Raw genomic sequence first — 21720 nt, forward strand, 5'->3', positions numbered from 1 at the left:
AAACTTGTGAAAACTGAAATTAGGCATCGATTCCAGTTCGTCTGTAATGCTCATCCTGTACATCACGTCTTATATACTATATATGTATAATTGTATATATCGCACCCTCCCATGTTGCTCTCGATCATGGATGAGAGTAAACGCGTTTCTTATAGATGCCCTACCGAAACAATATTTACCCCGAGGTAAAACCGAGATTTCAAGGCTGAACATATTCGTCGATTAGATTTTCCTTGTACCGCTCGGAGGTAGATGTGTAGCAACTTACGGCGAACACTCAGCGCAGCTTTGCATCTTATATCTCGAAGAAATTTCATCCCTTGAGGCAATCGTTTTTTTTTTCCTCCTTTTTCCCTCTTTTATAGACAGGGGAATTTGCAGTATAACAAGTTTGCAGAACTTCCACTCCTGCTGCAGGTGCGGCGGAAGTAAACTAAATTATTGTAACCAACCCGCTTAAGGAAGGCAAAATGCTATTCGGAGTGAGAGATACTCCTGATGCACGTACCTACCTCCTTAAAACACCGCATCTCAAACACCTTCTCATATCCTCGATATTTTCTTACCGCCAACACAATATTCCCCATCCAAGGATACGTCGATTCCCTTTTCTCCTTACCCACATTATACGTCATAGGCTAAAATTGTCGTTGTTTCGATTCACTTCAAAGTCGTACGCAAATTTCCGTGGGAAAGTAGTAATCACGGGGATGAAAATAGGAATGACGTAGCGCGATGCGAAACTTTCCTCCCTCCGACCACTCACTCCATATACATCCATATCATATTCCAGCCTACGCACTGTGAAGGAAAAAACACCGACCAGACAGCGCTACGCGTTTCGGTCAATGACGTATTATACAAAATGGATCCGACCGCTTGTCGTTGAATGGCTCGAAATTACACGGAGCCGCAAGCCGCCCGCTTCTCTTGCACGGTTGAATTATCCACCCCGTTATGAAAAGAGAAGTTCCCCGCACAGCGCTCGCTAATTGGAGTTAACGTATTTGTCGAGGTCGCCGAGAATCGAAGGACCGATTGATTGGTTTCTTGTTCTCAACATCTCGCCCAGCCACTTGTTTCTTCACCCCCTTTACTACCCCTCGTATCGAGGTGAAACGATTCGAAAAATCTTGTGAAACTTGTCGGGAATATCGACTCGGCCGATCGTCTACGTTACGTTTGACACTAGACTGATTGTGAGAGAAATTTTCAGTTCCGGTTGCCGCTCGGTCATTAACTATTTTCATTTTTTACCACAATCGAGGAATATAGTTCTAGGTAGAAAATGAAAATTACCAGTAAAGTTACTAGATTTTCTTGCAACTGTTGCGAAAATTTAACGCTCGTGCGACGATAAATTGAAGTTAAAGCCTTGTTTAACTAAAAAAGTAGAGTAAACCTCAGAAATTGATTTTGCGTTTCAATAACCAAAAAAGGATCGACGATAGCGCAAAATGTTTACGCGTACCTCGTTTTTCTTAATTCCAACGATATTCAAACAGTTTTTTTAACGATACCTGTTTTACTCAACTTTTCTAGTCACTGTAACAAATGAAATTTTTCCCAGTGTCCAATAACGTCCAGATTCATGAAATCAATGTCATTCGATGTTGCCGATGCGTCTGGCCGATCAATTCCTGCGGCTTGTTGTTTATTTCGCGTGGATGTGTAGCTGAGTAAATTTGATATTGACTTGGAATTTCTTAAAATCAACAAGCCCGCCCTCGGCCCGCTAATTGCCTATTAGGTGGCGCAGTTTTAACCCGGTTAAAGGTGAACGAAGTTAAGTCTTCCTCCTCTCTCCACTAGACATCATCGTCGACCATCAACTCCCTGTAACTTGGTTACCAGCAACCATTTGCGACAACGAATAAAAGCGTATCTTCGTCACCGTCGTATTTTTAGAAGTTTATAGTTTGAAGAATATTTTTAAATTTTTTCACCGAAGTTAACAACAAAACGGCTGCACGGCGGATACAAGCAGCGAACGACCACGTTTTCAACCCCGTGACGCAGGTTTCTCGGTCAATTTTTGTCTATTCGACTTGAAATTTGAACACGATCTTTGAAACTTGTTTATCGATTCGAGCTGCTTACTAGATTTTTAAATCTCAATACCAACATTTTTTTTTATCGTAATCCTGTATAGTTGAAAACAAAAGAATTTCCCCAGCATTTGGGCAACGTTCGCTCGACTATGAAAAGGTATTTTTAACTCTCGAAAAAATTTCTATCCATAACAAGTTGCACATTAATGTCCGGAGATGCGCCACCGCCGAAGCCCTCGATTTCAAAGTCGTTCGCTGCTTCTATGCGCCATGCCGCCATTTTGCTGACAATATCAATGAAAAAATTCCAAAATGTTCTTCAATCTATAAATAACAAAACCTTCGCACTCAAATTGTTCGAAATGTTTTCATTTTCTTGAAAAAATAGATTCGATTTTAGACCGTCCAAGCTGTACCCCCCCCCCCCCCCCCCCTCTTTTTTCGACAAATTCCCGCAAAGGGTGAAGAATGATGATTTATAATAATTGTTCGGGGTCGAATGTTGCTAATTCCGTCGAATCGATCACCGGACATTTATCGCCAAGTTAAGCCAAGCGAACGTTTTCATCTTTCGAGTATTATGGATTTTTCGTCAAACTTTCGCGCTCTATCAACGCCCCACAATTGTTCTATAATACCAATCCCGGGCAGTCACGTGCGTGACCTAGAAAATCCGAAAGCTCTGCAGGCAAGTTTCACGGCTAGTATTGCTGCACAGAGCAAGCTTTACGACTCGATTCTGCGAATATTGATTATACCATCTCGTTCTAGTCGTCCATTATACGTAGGGTACGTGTGTCGGACGGATACACGCTCGCACACATGCTAATCCCGGCATATTTCGCACGGATAACATCGCGATGTACGTTTTTTTGCTCTTCCGTGATAAACACGGGATAAGCTCTGAGAAAGAGGAGAAAAAAAATTAAAAAAATTTTAACAGCTCCTCGTTACGATGAGAATGTTCCGGTGAAACGAGGTTCATTACTTCAAGAATCAAGCGCGCCATCGTGGGAAAAAAAACATCGGGAATCATCCCCCTCTTGGGTGAAAAAAAAAACACACACACACACACACCCGCGCAAGTACGCACTGAAAGAGGAAGAAGAATAAGAACGAAAGATTCAACTCACTGGAATTAAGGTACGCGTTTCTTCGAGAGAATAGACGATGCTCCTCTACAATCCCGGACCACGGAGGGAGGATGAAAAAGGAAAGAGAACTCGGGAAGTTACAACTTTCGCGGCTGCAGGCTTGTTCGAGTTTTGGTCAGGGGGCATCGATTACCTGGGGAAAAACACCCCGAGACCGGCTGTTCGTGGCCTTTAAAACAGGAACAATAGACGTCGGGGGCATTTGGATATATCCGGGAAGGTTCCGACCCGGTAAACCGAGCAAATTTGACCTTTATAAAAGGATACGTGTAGCTATGAACACACGCTTGTTAAGTTGACCTTTTCTTTCGTGGGTCACGCATGCTGCACGCCTTGTTCTCAGTTCAAACATACATATGTATAGGGGTATGTTATTACGTTTGGAGACACGCGCGTCGATGATAATCTTTGCTAATCATTTAGCTCACAATCAGTCCTTGACTATTTTCATTTTTTACCACAATATAAATATGTAGTTCTAGGTAGAAAATGAAGATTGGCTTGGAACAATCAGTTTTAGGATTGGTTTGAATTTTTAAAAGCTGGTTTTAAAGCTTTTTTCCTCCGATGCCGGGTGGATCTCTATTTTTTACCCATTCAACCGACCTCAGAAGCTCTCCCCTTTAATTCTTTTTACTCAGTTTAACTACCTATGTCAGCCAGCATTCGTGCGAGGTGATTCTACATAAAATGTATATATATATATATGGTACCTACCCGTAGTCGCCATTTTTTTCCGACTCCGCAATTAGCGAGAAAGCCTTTTGATTGCCGATGAAATGTTAATTACGGTTTAAAGAGAAGGGAATTAAGCGTTCCCGCACCTCTGCGGAATAAAATATACAGTCGAGGATAGATTATTGATCAGGGCACGGAAAACGATGAGAGCGGTAGGAAATTCTCGAGTGAATTGCATTTATTTTTAACTTTTTTACAAGACTCATTTTGTACGAATGAATTATAAAGTGTATCAAATGGATAGGCGTAACAAGTTTTCAACCAATTTCGTACAGCGATCAATTTATTAAAGGCGAGTGTCTTTTTTTCTTTCCTCGTGTGAAGTTCTTTGAACGAAACACACGATTTGTATCATCCTTAATTACGCTGAATAAATTGAGAGGATATTCAAGCTGAACCAATTCTTTTATCCCCAGTCATTCGGAGTCTCAAGAACTGTGCGTGAAGGAGGAATTTTGCTGAGTAGCTTTCACGACGCATTCTTGGATATAAAGGGTGAATCGGTATGGAATGGCGAAGGAGCTGATTGGCTGAAGGGGTCGAGTCCCATCCAATCATTCAGGATCCCATGGGGCGGTGAATAGATTCGTCGGTTTTAATTTTCCCCCATCGAGAGCGGTGTGATGAATAATTTTCAAGAACGGCGGTAGTTTTATTCGCGTGACGCGACGCGCACGGAACGTGGGTTGGAGTCAAAATTCCGAAAGGCCAAAAAGCCTACCGGTGGAAAATCGAAACTTTTAACATACGAATTTTGAAACAACGAACGATCAGGGCAACGACATTGCGATTTTGGATAAATCACCCGGTGCAATAGATGTTTTCTCGTGAGTTAATTTAACCGAAAGTTCTTTTATCCCATAAAATATTTTCAGAACAGTCTGAATTCCGAATGAACAAAGCACGGAATGTAAAGATATAGAAAAATGAAAGTTCCAAAATTAAAAATTGATAGCGGCCAATTATTCGAACAGTCGTAAAACCAAAAAAATTATTTGTCGAATATCAAAGTTCAGAAGGAACAAAATTTCGATCCGCAAAATGCAGAAGGACCAGAATTCGGAACGGTCGAAATACCGAATGTTCTGTGAATTCGGAATTTATGGAATTCGTCAACTCGATGCTAGTTTTATCCAGATTATCTCCTTATATCGGACAATCGTTTGTGTCATATAAAAAAAAAATAAACAATCTTATCGATGAATTCGGATTCCTAAATTTTCGAAAAAGGCACGAGTCTGACATTTGAAAAGTCGACTTTTTGACTGTTCGGTATTTATGCAATTCCATATTTTCCCCGTCTTAATCTTGCCCATTCGCAGAAAAACAAAGTCGGGTTAAATTTATTTATACATATTTGCGATCTCAATTTTTATTTTTTTACAAAACAACTTTTCGTATTTACGGTCCTTCAATATTTTTAACTGCCGTTAATTTAACTTTCAGGTATTCGTGCCGTCGAATTTTACGGTCTTTCGCACTTTCTCACCCCACTACTCTGTCATACGAGTACATTGCAGACATCCGAGGAGACGAAACGAGCGAAAAACGAATTCACGGTTCTGTGTTAACCGACTAAACTGCGGCGCCGCGAACTTGTGCAACTATTTTTAATTTAGTCAATTCGCAAGCCTCGCTTAACGCGCCGAGCGGAGATAAAACATCGATAAACTCTCCGACAGCTCGTCTGACAGAAACGCTCGATCATCGTATGGACACTCGGTGCCCTTCGATCCCCTTGGAAATGAATGAATAAATGATGGAGCTTACGTGTCAAGGTCGAAGAAAGCTCGCCATCTTTCATATATATATATATATATATACACATATATATTTGTACACGCGATATTTCGCTTTATCCAAATGATGTTTTTTCGTCCTTTATTCACCGTCGGTGTAATAACGGCAAGCTCATGGATGTAGAAGTAAAGAGCTGGACTCGAAAAGAATCGGCATCAAAGTTCGCGAACTATGAATTATACCTACATCGCATGTAGGGGTATAAAGGGCGCGGTTTTTCAGTACGATGCGACTTTCAAGGATGAAAAAAAAAAGAAAAAGTTGTTCAATTTAGCTCTGTCTAGCTCGTTTATTACATGAGACACGTTTTCTCTCTCCGTACTAATGAAAATTAACTCGTTGCCTCGTTGATTTACGGCTCGCGGTAGTTCGGTGAAAATTTGCGGCGAGGTTTAACAGCCGATGTTGCTAATCGGCCACACCGCGATGTACGAACAACTTGAGCAAATGTTTTAGCCGGCGTGTTGCACAAGACATTTGCACCGACACGCATACATGGACCCGGATATTACGTCATAGTCGCAATGCGGCCTCTTACAATTTTAGCTTATCCTCGACCGCGTCGCATCTTTCATTCGCTGTGTACACCCAATTTAAGCTCGAGGATCCTACCTCGAAAGCTCCGAACGCCCCGACACGTGTTCGAAAGAATCTCGCGCATTCCGTTTAGGCATGAATCCTGGAGGGGTGCGTTTCAAATTGCTCGTATTAATTATTATACGGAACGGAGACGCGGAACTGTTGCCGCAACGTCGGTGTCTCTGGATACTCGGGTTCTTGATGGCGGGCGAATTGTACCGATGAGCTTTCCTGAAAGCTGTTCGCATTGCAGCGTGGCTTGGTGAGGACTGACGGACTCGAGCTTTAAAAGTAGGTACCTCCTGTATATCTGCTGAGCGTGGCATTAAAGTCAGAACATGGCCGGTTTATCGGAACGCGGAAAAACGGGGCGGGGTTGAAATTCCGAATTTGAATAGTTCCAAAAGCGCTAAATTCCGAATTTTTTTGGTGCCGAAACTTAAAGCAGAGACGCGAAACTTTAAAGAAATATCAAAGTTATGGTTGGCACGAAACCCAAAGCTCAAATTTTCTGAAGGACAAAGTTACGCTCTTCCAGAACGTAACTCCGACGAGTCAAAGTTCCGAAAGTTCGAAAATGAGAAAATTTGAAATTCTGAAGCATCGATTTTCCGAATTATCGAACATTTTCAGTTGCGCGAATTTCTGGCTTGGTGAAATTTCACCACTTTGACCTTTCTTTGTTTTGGATTTTCGATATTTTTTATTCGGAATCCTGGTCATTCTGATTTTCGGTTTTTCTGATTTTTTACACCAACTACGCTTTGTGAGTGTATTTAAATTTTTCCAATTTTACTCTATCGAAACTTTATTTTTCCAAACTTTGCTCTATCGTAACTTGAATTCTCGAAATTTTTCGCCGTCAGGGTACCGACCATTCGAAACTTTGTTGTGTGATAAAAGTTTGATTACTTTACTTCAAGTTTCGCTACCAAATGATTCGTAATTAGTCGCTTCCGGAGCTTTTCAAATTCGGAACTTCTGCTCCAGAAAAATGAGCTCGGTGGAAAAAACGGCACTGCAAACCATTCCAAAGTTTCACCGCGATTGGGAAAAATTTCTCACTTTTATACTTCAGCGCGAAATTATCAGCCTTCGATTCGCGTTCCGATTCCCGTTTATCTTTACCAATTTTTAAACAAATTTGTCTCGAATAAGATAAGTAAGCGGGGGTTTTATTCGATTTCTCGACGTTGGTTAGACGAGCAACGGTATTCGCTGTGATGATTTTTGTACGCATGTGCGCAACTGTAATCATTCGAAGATACTGACTTGGAAGAGGCAACGAGCGTTGGTTCATCTTCAATATTCCATGAGTTCAACCATGCTGCTCTGTTCTAGAACTTTGGTGCTTGGGATCCCTTATGCATAAGTTGTACAATCTATACATACATACCCGAGTTATGCAAACGTACATTTCCCCCCCATTTTCGCTTAATATTTCAGCCCTCTGGTCATGTTTATAAGATGCTTTCTTAGCTCGGGGAGATGCTCTAGATTCTCAAAACTTACGGAGAAAATTTACGCGTATTAAACATTTCAGCTTGTATAAAGTAAACAATAAGACGAGATTAAATAAATTCTGAACTTTAAGAAATTTGGTGTTGAAATTGGCTGGTGCGAATTTCTATTGAACAATTTCCGTGCTCAATTCGACAATTTGGAGTGAAATTTTAAACACCGGTATCAGTTAGACAATCCATTAGAAGTCGGTGTAGAAATATTATTTACAGTGTAAATCTGTTTTTTAAATTCCGACTTTCTTACTTTTCTATTCAAATTTTTCCCCCTGCGTTCGATCGATCAAGCGCGAGGACGATTAATCGATCGTTTTGAATTCAAGGGTAAATTCACGATCGCCTAACTAGGCCATTCGCTGTCTGGAAATTGAGTGTAGGTAGCAACGATCTATAGATCTATATACCTGCACGTAACAGCAGTTACGGAACCTTGATGTTTTTCATCACGCAAACGAATCGTTGCCTTCCCGTTTCCCCTCAAGCGAGGAGATATCGCCGTCTGAATAATTGCAAAAGGTTCCTTGATATTACTCCGTCAACTCGGAGCGAAGAAGGGCTCAAAGGTTTCGAGATATCTTCGAGGCGGACAATAAACGCGCGTGCTAATTAAAATTTAGCAATTAAACGAGCAATAAACCGAGCAGTGGAAATTGTAAAAATTCGACCAAATAATTCCAGGGTATAATACTCGATTCGCGAGGGGGCGGGAATTTTCAAACCGTCGAATTACGGACTCGTTCAAAGCTTGTTGATTTGAAAAATGACGCCTACGGCCTGCAGCGCGTATTCGTCCGAAATAAAAAATTCAAGACAATTACTTCTCTCAAAGAGTATACGCACGATTTGAATCAACATTTGCAACGATATTGTTTGGTTACATTGCTGTAATTTCATAACTGACGTGGAAATTTTTCGTTAAAATCGTTTTTTTTCTTTTTTTTTTTTCTTTTGCCACTGGCACAACTTGGCTTAAATTTTTTTTTTTTTTTAATCAGGTTCAAATCGAGCGTACAGTATTCGAGAAATTGAATTGTTCTGAATTTTTGATTTCAATTCAACACAAATCATCGCGCGAACGGTTTCGTGCCAAACAAATGAATTTATATTTACTGCGATAAACTTTTTTGATAACAGAAAAGATTGATTTTTTTTCGCTTGAACTTACAGTAGAATACTGTAAAACATTTTAAATGATCAATTTCTAAAAATCAGCTTCTTTTCAGCGCGTCAAACGGGTCTCTCCTTTCAAAGGAGACTGTAAAAAGGCATCAAGCACCGCGCAGTTTTTACAGCTCGTTGAAGAAAACGTGTTGAAAAGCGTAAATTACCCCGAGGCTATGATCCTTATCGAACGGCCGGAAGCACGGATGCGTCGTGACAGTTTGTTTTGTCTGTACGTGCACAATCTACGTGTACAATCGCCCGATTACTGGAAGAAGACGAAGAGGAAGGACGAAGTCGAGGAAGAAGGGTTCGTTGTTATACTACGTTATACGGGAACAGGTTGACTTTGTAACTCCGGCTACAAGTTTCGGTCTTCGAACGCAACGTCAATTTGCTTACGAGGCAGCCAACACTCCTGGATCATAAATCACCTCAGACTATAGTTTCCCGTACTCTCTGATTTATGTAGCCAAGGCTAAGCAGAGCCGCTGCGCAATGTCCTTCCATCCTTTGTATACCTAATCCCTCATCGCCGGTACGTGTGACACGAATGTGCACGCGTGTGTTCGCCTAAAACGTACGTCGCAAAATACCGCAAGATACCTTGATCCTAGAAGATTTTTTCGAGATCGTTTAGGATCAGTATCCGACATTCGAGATTCGGAAGTAATCGTGGAGAGATTCGAGAGATCGAGGTTCTGATTACACAAGATACCGGAAGTCGTTCACTGATCGTGAGAGAAATTTTTAGTTCCGGTTACCGCTCAGTCATTGACTATTTTCTATATTTATATTTTATATTATATATTGAAAATGCTTGGTCGAATAAACCGCAATTACCGCGATATAATTATAGAATTTCAGGTAAACCGAACAAACGTGCGCTCGGGAAAAAATTTGATTGTAATGACCAAACTTTGGTCCTGGCAACCAAATTTCAAGGTTAATGTACATCCGACCAAACATTATTTTCATGCAACCAAAAAAAGTTTAGTTGATTTTCTAGCGTGCGGAAAACAAAATGCTCTAATAATGTCTAAACTGTTTGAAACCACAATCCCATAGATTTTGTTGCGATTGCAAAATCGGATCTACACGGTGAAATTATTTTGTAAAGATTTCAAAACGGTTGTTTAATTGTTGTAACTGAAAAAATTATCGTATTACTGTAATTTTAAAAAAGTATTATTCCATTAATTTCGGTAATAAAAAGAAAATACCGTTCTTCCACGAGAATATCTTTGATAAAATTTGTCCAGAAACTGACTTTTTTAAAAAGCAAAAATTTTCCTCCGAACGTGGGATTTTCATTGGCGTGTCTACTTTAATCCCCCGAATACGTAAACGTAACCGAACCCATTACGGTAGGTATAAAAAGTCAGGTCTTGAACTCAGGTGCGTACACTGAATTCCCGAACGATCAACCCCTCGGGAAAAGGTGTCCGTGTCCCGCCGCCCCGTTCGCACATTTATCTCGAATAACGGCGAAAAGGCGCCTTTTTCACTCTCAAGGATAGAGGCTGGATGGAAGGGAAAGAAGCTGCAGGATCGGGACGTGAGGCAGGCAGCGCGGCTGATTTCACGAAGCACCCGGTTCATCACGATCCTCTTTCCACCGGCAGTGCAGCCACGGTTTATTGCAAGCCAGTTAAACGAGCTGCAGGGGGGAATCAAGCGATCCATGAAAGCTCGGATTGCAGCTGCAGTCCGTGCCCTCATAGATCCTGCTGATCTGGTCGAAAGGAAGGGAGAGAAAAGCAGACTCGATTCTTTCCGTCGTAGCGAGCTGAACCTTGGACAAGGCAGGTGTACCACACTGAGAAAAATTTCATTTGTTACAGGATCTAGAAAAATTCAGTAAAACAGGTATCGTTGAAAAAAGTGTTTGAGTACCGTCGGAATTAGGAAAAACGAGGTACGCCTAAACATTTTGCGCTGTCGTCGATCCTTTTTTGGTCATTGCAACGCAAAATCAGTTTCTGAGGTTTACTCTACTTTTTTAATCAAGTTGTTTGGTGTTTAGTCGAGTTGCAAGAAAATATAGCAACAGTGATCGTAATGAGAAAGAATACGAACGGATACTAGATTTTCCGGTAATAGCCACAAAATTAATTTTCATTTTCTACCTAGAAGTATATTTTTCGATTGTGGTAAAAAATGAAAATATTTGAAGACCGAGCGGTAACCGGAACTAAAAATTTTTCTCAGTGCAGTTATCGACACGTTCAGACCCAATAATCGGACCGTTTACTTTCAAAATTTATAACTCGACGGCACAAATTGTGAATTTCTCGATGACTAAAATCAATTGCTGGAGATTTCGACCCTGGGAATTTGTTTTTTGATCATTTTAGAAGCAAGGATCGAACAGATACAACGAAAAAAGTTCGATAACTGGAACACTCGCCTGGGTAAAGTTTTTCCTTTTCTCAACCAATTCTCGGCACTGGATATTATTCTACAACGGGAAAAGAAAACGACGCTGAGGTTCTTCCAGGTTCCAGGTCGAATCCGCCTATGAAAGCTTACTCTTTCATTTCCCGTCAATTTCCGCATTAGGGCACTCGATCACAGAGCTTTCTACCCTTCGCGTCACCGCTTCCGTCAAGTGAGAAAAGAAAATAAGTGGAAGAAGAAGAAGAAGAAGAAGAAGAAGAAGAAAGACGGAGCCGAAAAAATTGACGCGAGAATTTCCTCCGACTCGCGGGCAAAATTTTGACCCGTTTGCCGTTTTCGTTTTTGCGAAAATTCCGTCGAACTCTTTTTTATTAATTTCCTCCTATATTCACTTACCCGTCTCTGCGGTGTCTCCGTCATGTTTCGGCACTTCAACTTCATAACCTAACCGGGCACTTAGGTTATACCTCGACGTTTCGCTCGTCATCCCGAAAGGTTTCGAGACCCCCGCGAAAGCTAAGCTTGCAACGAGGCGCGTGGAAACTCCGGCACTTCCAGCTCGGCGCCACCCTTCAATTTGTGTCACTCAGATGAAGGAGAAGCTCGCACACCACGTGCGTTATTGCCTATCCAACCTAACGTCACCTAACGTCACTTAATCAACCTCCGACCCCCTGACCACATTCTATTAACTATTACCCGAATTGTTCCCCGTTAATCGAGGGAGAGAAATTTCACCGAAGGTCCCTCACGCCCGTTATTATTTACGATACAGGCACGACTGCGTATTGTTAAGAAAATCCGTGCATCGAGGCTTTTATAATACAGAAATTGTGCGAAATTCGCTGTCGTGTATGGAGAAAAATTTACAGTCAATTAAACAGGGTGAATTCCTCGGTATAAATTATTATTATAAATCAATTTTGTTTTAGAAAAATATGTGTTAAATGTATATATATATATTTACGTTGGTATGTAAGACAACACTTTGATTTTTCCACCGCAGTATTTGGTGAAATGAGATATCGATAAGCAAGCATCGTTTGTAAGAAACCCGGCATATTAATAACACATGATTGGCCGATTATCCTTTCCCGGGTTTTGAAATCCAAACGATAACAAATGTGTAATGTGGAATTGAAGGCGGTGGAATCTCTGAATATTTCTATCCGCGCCTTCGCTTATTGTTAGTCAAACTTATTGTTAGATATATATGTATGTGGTATAAACGTGACCTGTTTCAATTGTTTCAATAAATATATGCGGATTATATGTATTCTGGTATATAAGGCGTTAATTAAGCGAGATATTGGGTAAATCGGTTTTGCGACTTGGAAGTAAGTCTTTCAATTTTTTAAGAAGTCCTTCGGCTCTGGCGAGCCGCATCTGCTACCATTTTTTCTCCCAGTTTACATGTCAATTTTTTTTTTCCAAAATTTATCAATGTTTTATATTTTAGGATTTTTTTTTTTTTTCGAGCTTTTCTCAAAACTTTTTCATTTCTCCGCAAAGCACCGTCAGTATCAGATTTTTAACTCAGCCGTCACCGAGATAATCGCGGAAGTTTGTCGGACAGACTCTTCCTTTTCCATGGCGATGAGAAAATATCGCGAAAAAACCATTTTTCCGTCTTATTTTTGTTTCTCCGTGGAATTTTCATCCGAGACTCGTGCGAAAATGATCAAATGCTCGAAGCAAGAACCGAAGCGATCGATCATCCGCGAACGGGAGTTGAAACTCCGAAGGTACACAGACGAGCGATCTGTGCCGTATAATAGTGAGAATGTTAAGATCGGCGATGATAACTTCGATCATATTTCACGCCCGATCCTTATATTCGACGGTTATATATCACACGTGCGGTAATTTACAACGAAGTAGAAATTTTTTTTTACATTTTCCTTCCCTTCCTTTCATCCTTTTCGCGGTTTCCCGAGCGCCGCGTGAACAAAGCCGGTTTTATAACAGTCACGGGGATGCCGATCGTTTGAATGGGAAACGCGCATGATGTATGAGCCCCGGACCGCGATGAGGTACATACGTCAGTTTTTTCAAATCTACCTTATACCTCCCACATCCAGCGCGTCTGGGGGATGAAAAGACGCGGTTAATGTTCCCGGAATTCAATTCACATATCGTCACCCCGTAATCATGATCTCCTGGCGCGTCACTCGGCGCCCTCAGGATTTAATAAACGTATACAGCCGCAGCAGCCCGGCGCCTGGGTTAATTTCCCGTAAAAGAGGTAAAAAAAAAAACAAAAAAAAAAAAAAAAACGAAAAAAGAGAAACAAAAAAAACTAAGCAATAACGAACGGCGTAATTCACCCCGAAAATTATCCCCGCTCGCGGATCTACGTCTGGAATATTTTTTTGGTTAAACATACTACATACATACATGCAAGAAAACCGCCCGAGCAGATAATTAATTACCATGCGGGAGTAAAAATTTCACCGATATAACCCCGGGTTATTGCCAGAAATTGCTTGCTCAGGTATCGGGAACGAAACGTCCAGGGTAAATGTGTACACGTATTAACGGATCCGTTAACTTTCGTCGAGTTCTTTTTTAATGTAGAGTCGAAATTTTTATCGGGCTACAGATAGGTATGATAATCCTTTAATTCTCGGGCCCTTATAGACCTCGCCCTGATCAATTTTATCATCTTTTCGAATCGGACCTCCGACATTGAGTTGGAATTCTGATCTTTTCCGATCGTGAAATTCGTTTCAATGCGAGTCCTCAAGATCTGCAAAAAATAAAGAAAAAAAAAATATAAATAAAAATCGAAACGTCCGTTTCGACATTTTCATCGTTTTCCGTGCGCATGCGAAGGGTTAAAATAAACGATTTCTTATTTTTTTTTTTCTCTCTCTGTCTCGCTTTGTTCGAAGAAGTTAGTCGCTTCGGAATGTAAGCTCAAATTTTGTAAAGTATACGACGAAGATGAGATGAGAATTAAATTTGTATGAATATTGAAAAGATACAGAGTGTATTCGGAAAATTTTACTTTCAATATAAATGCGATAATTTTTATTGAAGAAACGCGATGATCGGGCAATTCAAAATCTCTCTCTCTCTCTCTCTCTCTCTCTCTCTCTCTCTCTCTCTAACTTCTCTAGAACGGGGAAGATTTTCCGGAATAACACGTGATACGACGCCGAAAACACCGACGCAGAATAGCTCCGTTTTTTTGCATAGTCTCTCGGAGAATGAACGCCAGCGAGAGAAATCCCGGAGCAGATCCTCGGCCTATTACACCGACCGCGGGAAATAAAAGCGGTCGGAGATCGTATCGAGGGGCAAAGAAAGGGAAGAGGAAAAGAGAAAAAGAGAAAAAAAGAAAAAACAAAAAAAAAAACAGAGTTAAATACTCGCTAATTACGAGACGGGAGAAAATTGGTTCCCTTCGCGCTTGCAAGAAGTCGTTTTCCTTTTCCTTTTCTTTTTATTCTTCTTCTTCGTGATTCTTCGTTTCGTCCGTTACGGAAACAGGAGGTGTACAAGAGGAGAAACGAGCGAGGAGAAGCTTCTAACTAAGTGCAGAAATAAAAGTCGTATTAATGGAATTTCGTTTACGTGTGCGGGCGGCGTGATTCTCGATTTCGGTTGCCGTATACAAAGGCCTTTGTTAACCTGCGGCGGGAGCTTCTGAAGTGACGAACCGCTCTGTGCTTGCAGCTTAGCTTACCTATTCCAAAAACGAACCGTCGAGGCACCCTGCCGTCGACCAATTTGTTAAACGAATCACGCTCGTTGCAAACGTCGATTCCTCGAAGCAAACTAAAAGTTAAGGCACGAGTCTTCTTCATTCGTTATCCCAACGAACAACTGGGCCGAAAGCTTCTCCTGTAAATTGCTGGGAAACAGGGGCGGAAAATCCTGCGTGCAGAGGTGCAAGAATTTAATCCTTCAAATTCGTATATCGTAAGGCAACATTTATCGTATACGGATGATATTTATGCCATTGTAGACACAGGGCAATCCATTCTCACAGCAGCGTGATAGAATGTGAAACGAAATTTACGGATGAAAGAGGACGTGTTTTTTTTTTTTTTTTGTTTTTCTTCTTTTTTTACTATCTACTTCTATTCCTCTCTTCATTTCGCTGCTCGGGCTTTCAAAACGTATTTTGTCTGAGCACCTGGATTTCAACGAGTCAGCAGCTGTCGTTTAGCAAAAACGGTTCAACAATACCTACGCGCTCGCTTTTAGCTCTCCTCCTCTCACTTTACTTTTATTCTCTTCCATTATTTCGAATTTTTCATCTATGTATAATGTATACATATATATATGTGACTAGATAGATGCCATACGTACAGCAAAGAATAAGGTCCAGCCGTACGAAGAAACGTCGCAATTTCGTCGCTCACCTATCTACCTATCTACATATGTATACAGATGTGCTTTCCGCACTCGAATGAAAAAGAAATAGAAGAAACTCCATACGAGAAGCTCCTGCGTATAAATCGGCCGTTGGATCGATGGACATTTTTTTTTCTCAATCTTGGAGGCGACGATTTTCGTTTACGTCATCTTTTCTTGTAAAAATATCCTCAAAGCTTCGTCCAAAGTGCATTGTAAGTATGTATCTACGTATTAGGCGTACGTGTAAGCTGTCACACACGAGCAACTTTTTACCCCGCTAAATCCCACGGATAAATAATCCGGCCGTTCTTTTCTACTTGCACCGACCAGAGAAATTGTGATAATGATTCGGCTACTCCGTGCAACTCTTTCAAACACACGTTTTATCTTACAGGTATAATTTGCTATTTTGGATTTAAAAATTAACAGACGCCCGCGTGAGTTAAATACAATTCTCTCGACCGATGGTGCAGATGTTTTTGATAAGGACGATTACAGTGAGAAAAATTCAGTAAAACAGGTATCGTTGAAAAAAACTGTTTGAATATTGTTGGAATCACGAAAAACGAGGTACGCCTAAACATTTTGCGCTGTCGTCGATCCTTTTTTGGTAATCGCAACGCAAAATCAGTTTCTGAGGCTTACTCTACTTTTTTAGTTAAACAAGGCTTTAACGTCAATTTATCGTTGCACATGCGTTAAATTTTCGCAACAGTTGCAAAAATATCTAGCGACAGTGATCGTAATGAGAAAGAATAGTAACGGATACTAGACTTTCCGGTAACAGCTGGAAAACTAATTTTCATTTTCTACCTGGAACTATATTTTTCGATTTTGGTAAAAAATGAAAATGGTCAAGGACTGAGCGGTAACCGGAACTAAAAATTTCTCTCGTTGTACACGATCTATTCGTCGTTAAAAACGGTCCTTATTTTCAGGCCCAATGAAACAGCGCAAGCTTAGTTGAATTATCTACTTGGACGTAAATTCGAGTGAGTTAAAAAGATCGCCGGAACGAGGTCCGAGGATACATCGAATTGAATATCGGTCGATTTCCTACCTGTAAGTGATAAACGCGAAGACCAGCGCCACAAGGGAGAGACTTCCTCCCAAAACCACGATCAGGCTGAGGGCTCCGTCTTGGTCCAGGGCGCCGCCAATCCCCCCGGAAATTCCTCCCCCCGCCAATCCCTTCGCCTGAGGGAAGCCGTGCACAACCCCCGTGTAAAGAGTCTCCATCTCGTGTAAATTGATCGGCTTCAATTCGTCATCTGAAATTTAAATGATCGAGAAAATTGGCGTGTAACGAGTATTTATAAGGACACGTTTCGAAGTGCCCCGTTTTTAGGGATTTCGCGTGTGGTGGAAAGAGTGTATAAAGATTGGAAAAACAAGTGTACCGCAGTATCGAATTTTCGAAACTTAGAACGGCCAGAATATAGAAAGCATCGCAATGTACAGAATAATTGGAACGAATGAAAATATAGCAGACTAAAAATGACTCAACATCGGGGCTTCAATGTTTTCACCGCGTTCATCCACTTTGTAAATTTACAAGATTCTACAGATATTCGCGTCTTTGAAAACCCGACATTGTGATTCTTTAATTTTCCGATCTTTCGAAATTTTCACACCCTGGATCTGAAATAAATGGTCGATCCCAAATTGACGGTGTAAATGTTCCTCGTGCATCTCGAAGCAATAATTGAACGATATTAAATTCTCTAAAGATATAATAAATCGCAGGTAGAATACAACGGTCAGGAATAAAAAAGCAGCGTGGAATTGTAATAAATCATTCTCTATCTCTCTCTCTCTCTCTCTCTACTACAAAGCTATGAATAGCCGGTGCAGGACGTTTCGGGAACTGGATAAAAGGCCCCAATCGAAGGAAAAGGAGCACAGGTGGTACCTATGTATACCTCTAGATATAGCTTTTGGAAGGGGGATCGAGCGGCCGAGAAATATTGCCAATAGATTCGATTGCTCCTTCGTCGAACGTTGCGTGACGTGTAGGAAAAATTGGGGGGGGTGAGGAAAAGGGTTGGTTATCTTTGCGATGATAAAGATTATCGGAACGCGCGGCGCGGAAATATCGTATTGATGTGGCCGGATCGGGAGTTGCAGGCCATTGTGAAAGGGTTTCTTTGTCAAGTTCGATATTCCAGCGTCGAGATTACTCCGGCTCCCATTATAACATACGTACATATCATATATACATACATACGTACTAGGACCGTTCGCTTTTCGCTAACAATTACCAAAACTAATCGATTTTCGATCATTATTTGCCCGATTAATCGAACGCCTCGATTATTTTACCTCGTAATCGGCTTTTTATTTTACTCCCACGAACGACGAAATACTAAGATTCCTATTTTCTAACAATAAGTGAAAGATAAATGAATATTTTCGCCATAAATTATCGAAAAACTTTTCCGCTATTAAGACTACGCGCCTACTATTTACGAAATGTTGGTTTCAAATGCAGCGTTTCAAAAAAAAAATACGAAACAATCGATTAATTTTTACCGAGTCAATCGAGTCGTGTTCGATTATTTTTTTTTTTTTTTTTTTGGATCCGATTAATCGATGCGTAGATTATTTCGCGCCGGTTTTAAAAAGTATCAGGGAACCCATCGCGAAGAGATTACTTCGCGCAATTCCGTTACAACGTCTGTTTCGCGAGGGTATAATTTTATTGACTTTCGCGAACTGAACATAACACAACAACGGTCGTTTTACTTCCGCAATGTTTTACTTAAACTTATCTTTTTCTTTCCTTCTTTCTTTCCTTTTTTCATCCCTCCAGCCACATCTTCGGGGGAAAAAAAAAAACAAAATCAACCCCTGAAATAATAAGGGAAGGTAAAAAGAAGGCGAAAAATCTATTTAGGATAAAATATCCCGACAGACTACTGACTTTTTCTTTCGTTTTCTGCTCCAAACTCCGTCGACTATACATAATGTATGTAACTCGGGTGGAAGGCGTATAACGCGAAACGAAAATTCATAGAACATCGCAGGATATAACGCTGTATGATATTATATTTATCCGCAGAGTTGAAAAAATACCTCACAAAATTCAAAAGCAATTATACATTTTTCTCGTCGTTTTTTCCTCTTGCAATCAAACAGAGAAAACAAACAAAAGTTGTTTTGTTCATCCTCCTCTCGTTCCTTTTCCCCTTGTTTTTCTTCGAACGAACCGTATTAACGTAACGCAACGAAATTGAACCTCCTCGCATTTTTATTACGAGCTCCTTTTCTCCGGCTCTGAGGGAGATTTTTTCTAATGTTTTTTTTTTTTTTTGCCTTGTTTTATTTTCAAATCTTGCAATTTCCGTTCACCAGCCGAGTCTGTTTTTGCCTTGCACGTTTTAACGAATATTTCCTCTTTATTTTTTGTCCTTACCTTTCCTTACCTTTCCTTCCGCTTCTTCGCACCGCCAATTAACCACTCGGTTGTTTAATTACCAAGCCAAAAGTTACGATATGGAAGTTACACAGTTTTAATTATCGGAAGCAGCCCCCGAAAAACTTTTCCAATATTTCTTCCCGTCGCCAGTTTTACGACCCTGGGATGCATAAAAAGTCTGTTTCTCCTTTTTGCTTTTCTTTTTTTATTTCTCTCTCAGTTACACGTATACGTACATCTGTCAAATACGAAAATTGGCGGTGAGAGTGTAGCGGAAAATGATTAAAAAATCGTTGAAATTTTCAAACTCATTAACACCGTCTTTGCTTACTTGTTTACTTCTTTACTTTACAACGATGTTGTGATTTCTGTTCACAAATTATGCGTGATCTTCTTGTAAATACGAGTATCGGGCATTGAAATTGGCTGCTACGCGGCTAGTCGATAAAACGGGTCGTCTCGGGAGGAAAATTCGAATTCGAATTCCATTCGAAGGACAATTCGGATCAGTATTAGGCGATACTAGAACAGGAAATTCAATCCTGATACCCGGGATCGGTGCGATTAGAGCACTCGCTTCGCGTCGGGGGAAAAAAAAAAAATTGCATGCAAGGTACATCGAGGCACGTGCGGAATTCCAATTGTACAATTGTACGCGAGGTGAGTTTTTATCGAGGAATTATGAGGAAACGAGAGGAGGTAGTGGAAAAAATAGGAACATTTCTGCAAATAGTTGAAATTTATTTTCCCAACGAGGCGATTAATTAAGCTTTATTATAATGCAAGAGTTCAGGTCGCTTACCATGCGAATTAGATCGAGAGCCGGCGGTCGAACTTCAAGAACATAAAACGAAAGAAATTTTCACCCTAAAAGAAAGTTCGCACCTCTCGCGATACTTTTTATTCAAAAAATTGACAATTTTTCCCCGCCCTCTGCACGTGTCGGTTAAACAATTATCAGCACGTTTTCGCATAAGATCCGTTACTTTTCAAAAATTGAACCTGTTATTATCGTGGAATCTAGGGAAAATTGTGAGATGTGAAAAAAGAAAAAAAAAAAAAAAACGAGATTCGACCAAGATGTTATTTACAATCTACCGCAATTAAGACGCGACGAAAATTGAAGTAAAATTTAATTCTCGCGTAATTTTCCCGCTTCGTGTATTTTTTTTTTTTTTTTTTTTATTTGTAAAATTCCCGCGAACGCGACCGTTTTCTCAGACGTTGGTGGAAAAATTTTCCCCAAACCTCGAGCGCATCGACGAATCGGAATGAAAAGCCGCGAGTGTCGGCTGTGCGGTTGGCGTGCGACGCGCTACTGAAGCCTGTATCGCGTTTCCCCAAGTTCATCGTGCGCATGTTCATTCGGAAGTGGACAGAGAGACCGACACGTCTGACTGCCAGACATGCCGACGCACCTACAGGGACCTGCATGCACGCAAACCAGGAGGGCGAGAATTCCGCGCTTCGTCGCATCGCCGGCGTCGAATTCGAAGGACAAGTTTTCAACCCTCAAAGTCAAAGACGTGCGTCGCGATTTTCGAATTAGAATAAATTACGCTCGATTGTGGGCGATCTTTTCTGAAGTAAGAAAAGAAAAACAGAACAAAATAAATATTCTCCATTTTTTATAACTCGAATTTTAGTTACTTAAACGGCTTCTCTCCCCGAACTTAATTCTGTCGGTGAAAACCGACAGCTGAAACGAGTTTCACGAAGTTTGAAAGCTTTCATTTCCGTCATCGCGATTACTTTTCAACTCTGAGAGAGAAACTGATTTCTTTTCTTTTTTTTGTTTGTTTGTTTGTTTTTTTGTTTTTTGTTCCACTGAAATAATCCACAACGCGTGTCTTTCTATTCTTAAGAGAAGGCTCCGGGTGCCCTGGTCGGTTTCAACGTTGACGTACCTGCATATATATGTATATATATATATATATATCCAAATAGCTAAGTCTACGAAACTCAAACGCAAAAAGGGCTTGACAGCCCCATTCTATATTCACATTTCTGAAGAAAAACACTCCAATGCGTTTTTATTTCAGGCTGAAATAAAGAAATGGCACGGACTCTACGAATTTGCTACACTGAGAAAAATTTCATTTGTTACGGTAACTAGAAAAATTCAGTAAAACAGGTATCCTTTAAAAAAACTGTTTTGAATGTCGTTGGAATTAGAAAAAACGAGGTACGCCTAACCATTTTGCGCTATCGTCGATCCTTTTTTGGTTATTGCAACGCAAAATCAGTTTCTGAGGTTTACTCTGCTTTTTTAGGTAAACAAGGCTTTGACGTCAATTTATCGTCGCACAAGCATTCAATTTTCGCAACAGTTGCAAGAAAATCTAGCAACAATGATCGTGATGAGAAAGAATAGTAACGGATATTAGACATTCCAGAAACAGCTAGAAAACTAATTTTCATTTTCTACCTAGAACTATAATTTTGGAAATAAAAATTTCTCTCAGTGTATCGCGATTTTGTAGAATCCGTACCATTTCTTTATTTCTGCGTCAAACGAAAACCTGTTCTAG

General features: G+C 40.5%; 1 protein-coding gene and 1 long non-coding RNA gene across 2 annotated transcripts in view; one reads left to right on the forward strand and one right to left on the reverse strand.

Moving 5' to 3' along the window:
• Nucleotides 1–20493, reverse strand: part of LOC124181429 (cadherin EGF LAG seven-pass G-type receptor 1-like) — an 80252-nt gene extending 59759 nt beyond the window's left edge. The window contains exons 1-2 of the mRNA XM_046568008.1: nt 19992–20493; nt 16832–17042 (exon numbers count right to left, since the gene is read on the reverse strand). Of these exons, the coding sequence (XP_046423964.1) occupies nt 16832–17010 (179 nt within the window). The 5' untranslated portion in view covers nt 17011–17042; nt 19992–20493. The remainder of the gene's footprint in view (nt 1–16831; nt 17043–19991) is intronic.
• Nucleotides 1–21720, forward strand: part of LOC124181439 — a 115868-nt gene that overhangs the window by 62751 nt on the left and 31397 nt on the right. The window lies entirely within an intron of this gene.

Source organism: Neodiprion fabricii, chromosome 4, assembly GCF_021155785.1.
Source record: "Neodiprion fabricii isolate iyNeoFabr1 chromosome 4, iyNeoFabr1.1, whole genome shotgun sequence".
Classification (NCBI taxonomy): domain Eukaryota; kingdom Metazoa; phylum Arthropoda; class Insecta; order Hymenoptera; family Diprionidae; genus Neodiprion; species Neodiprion fabricii.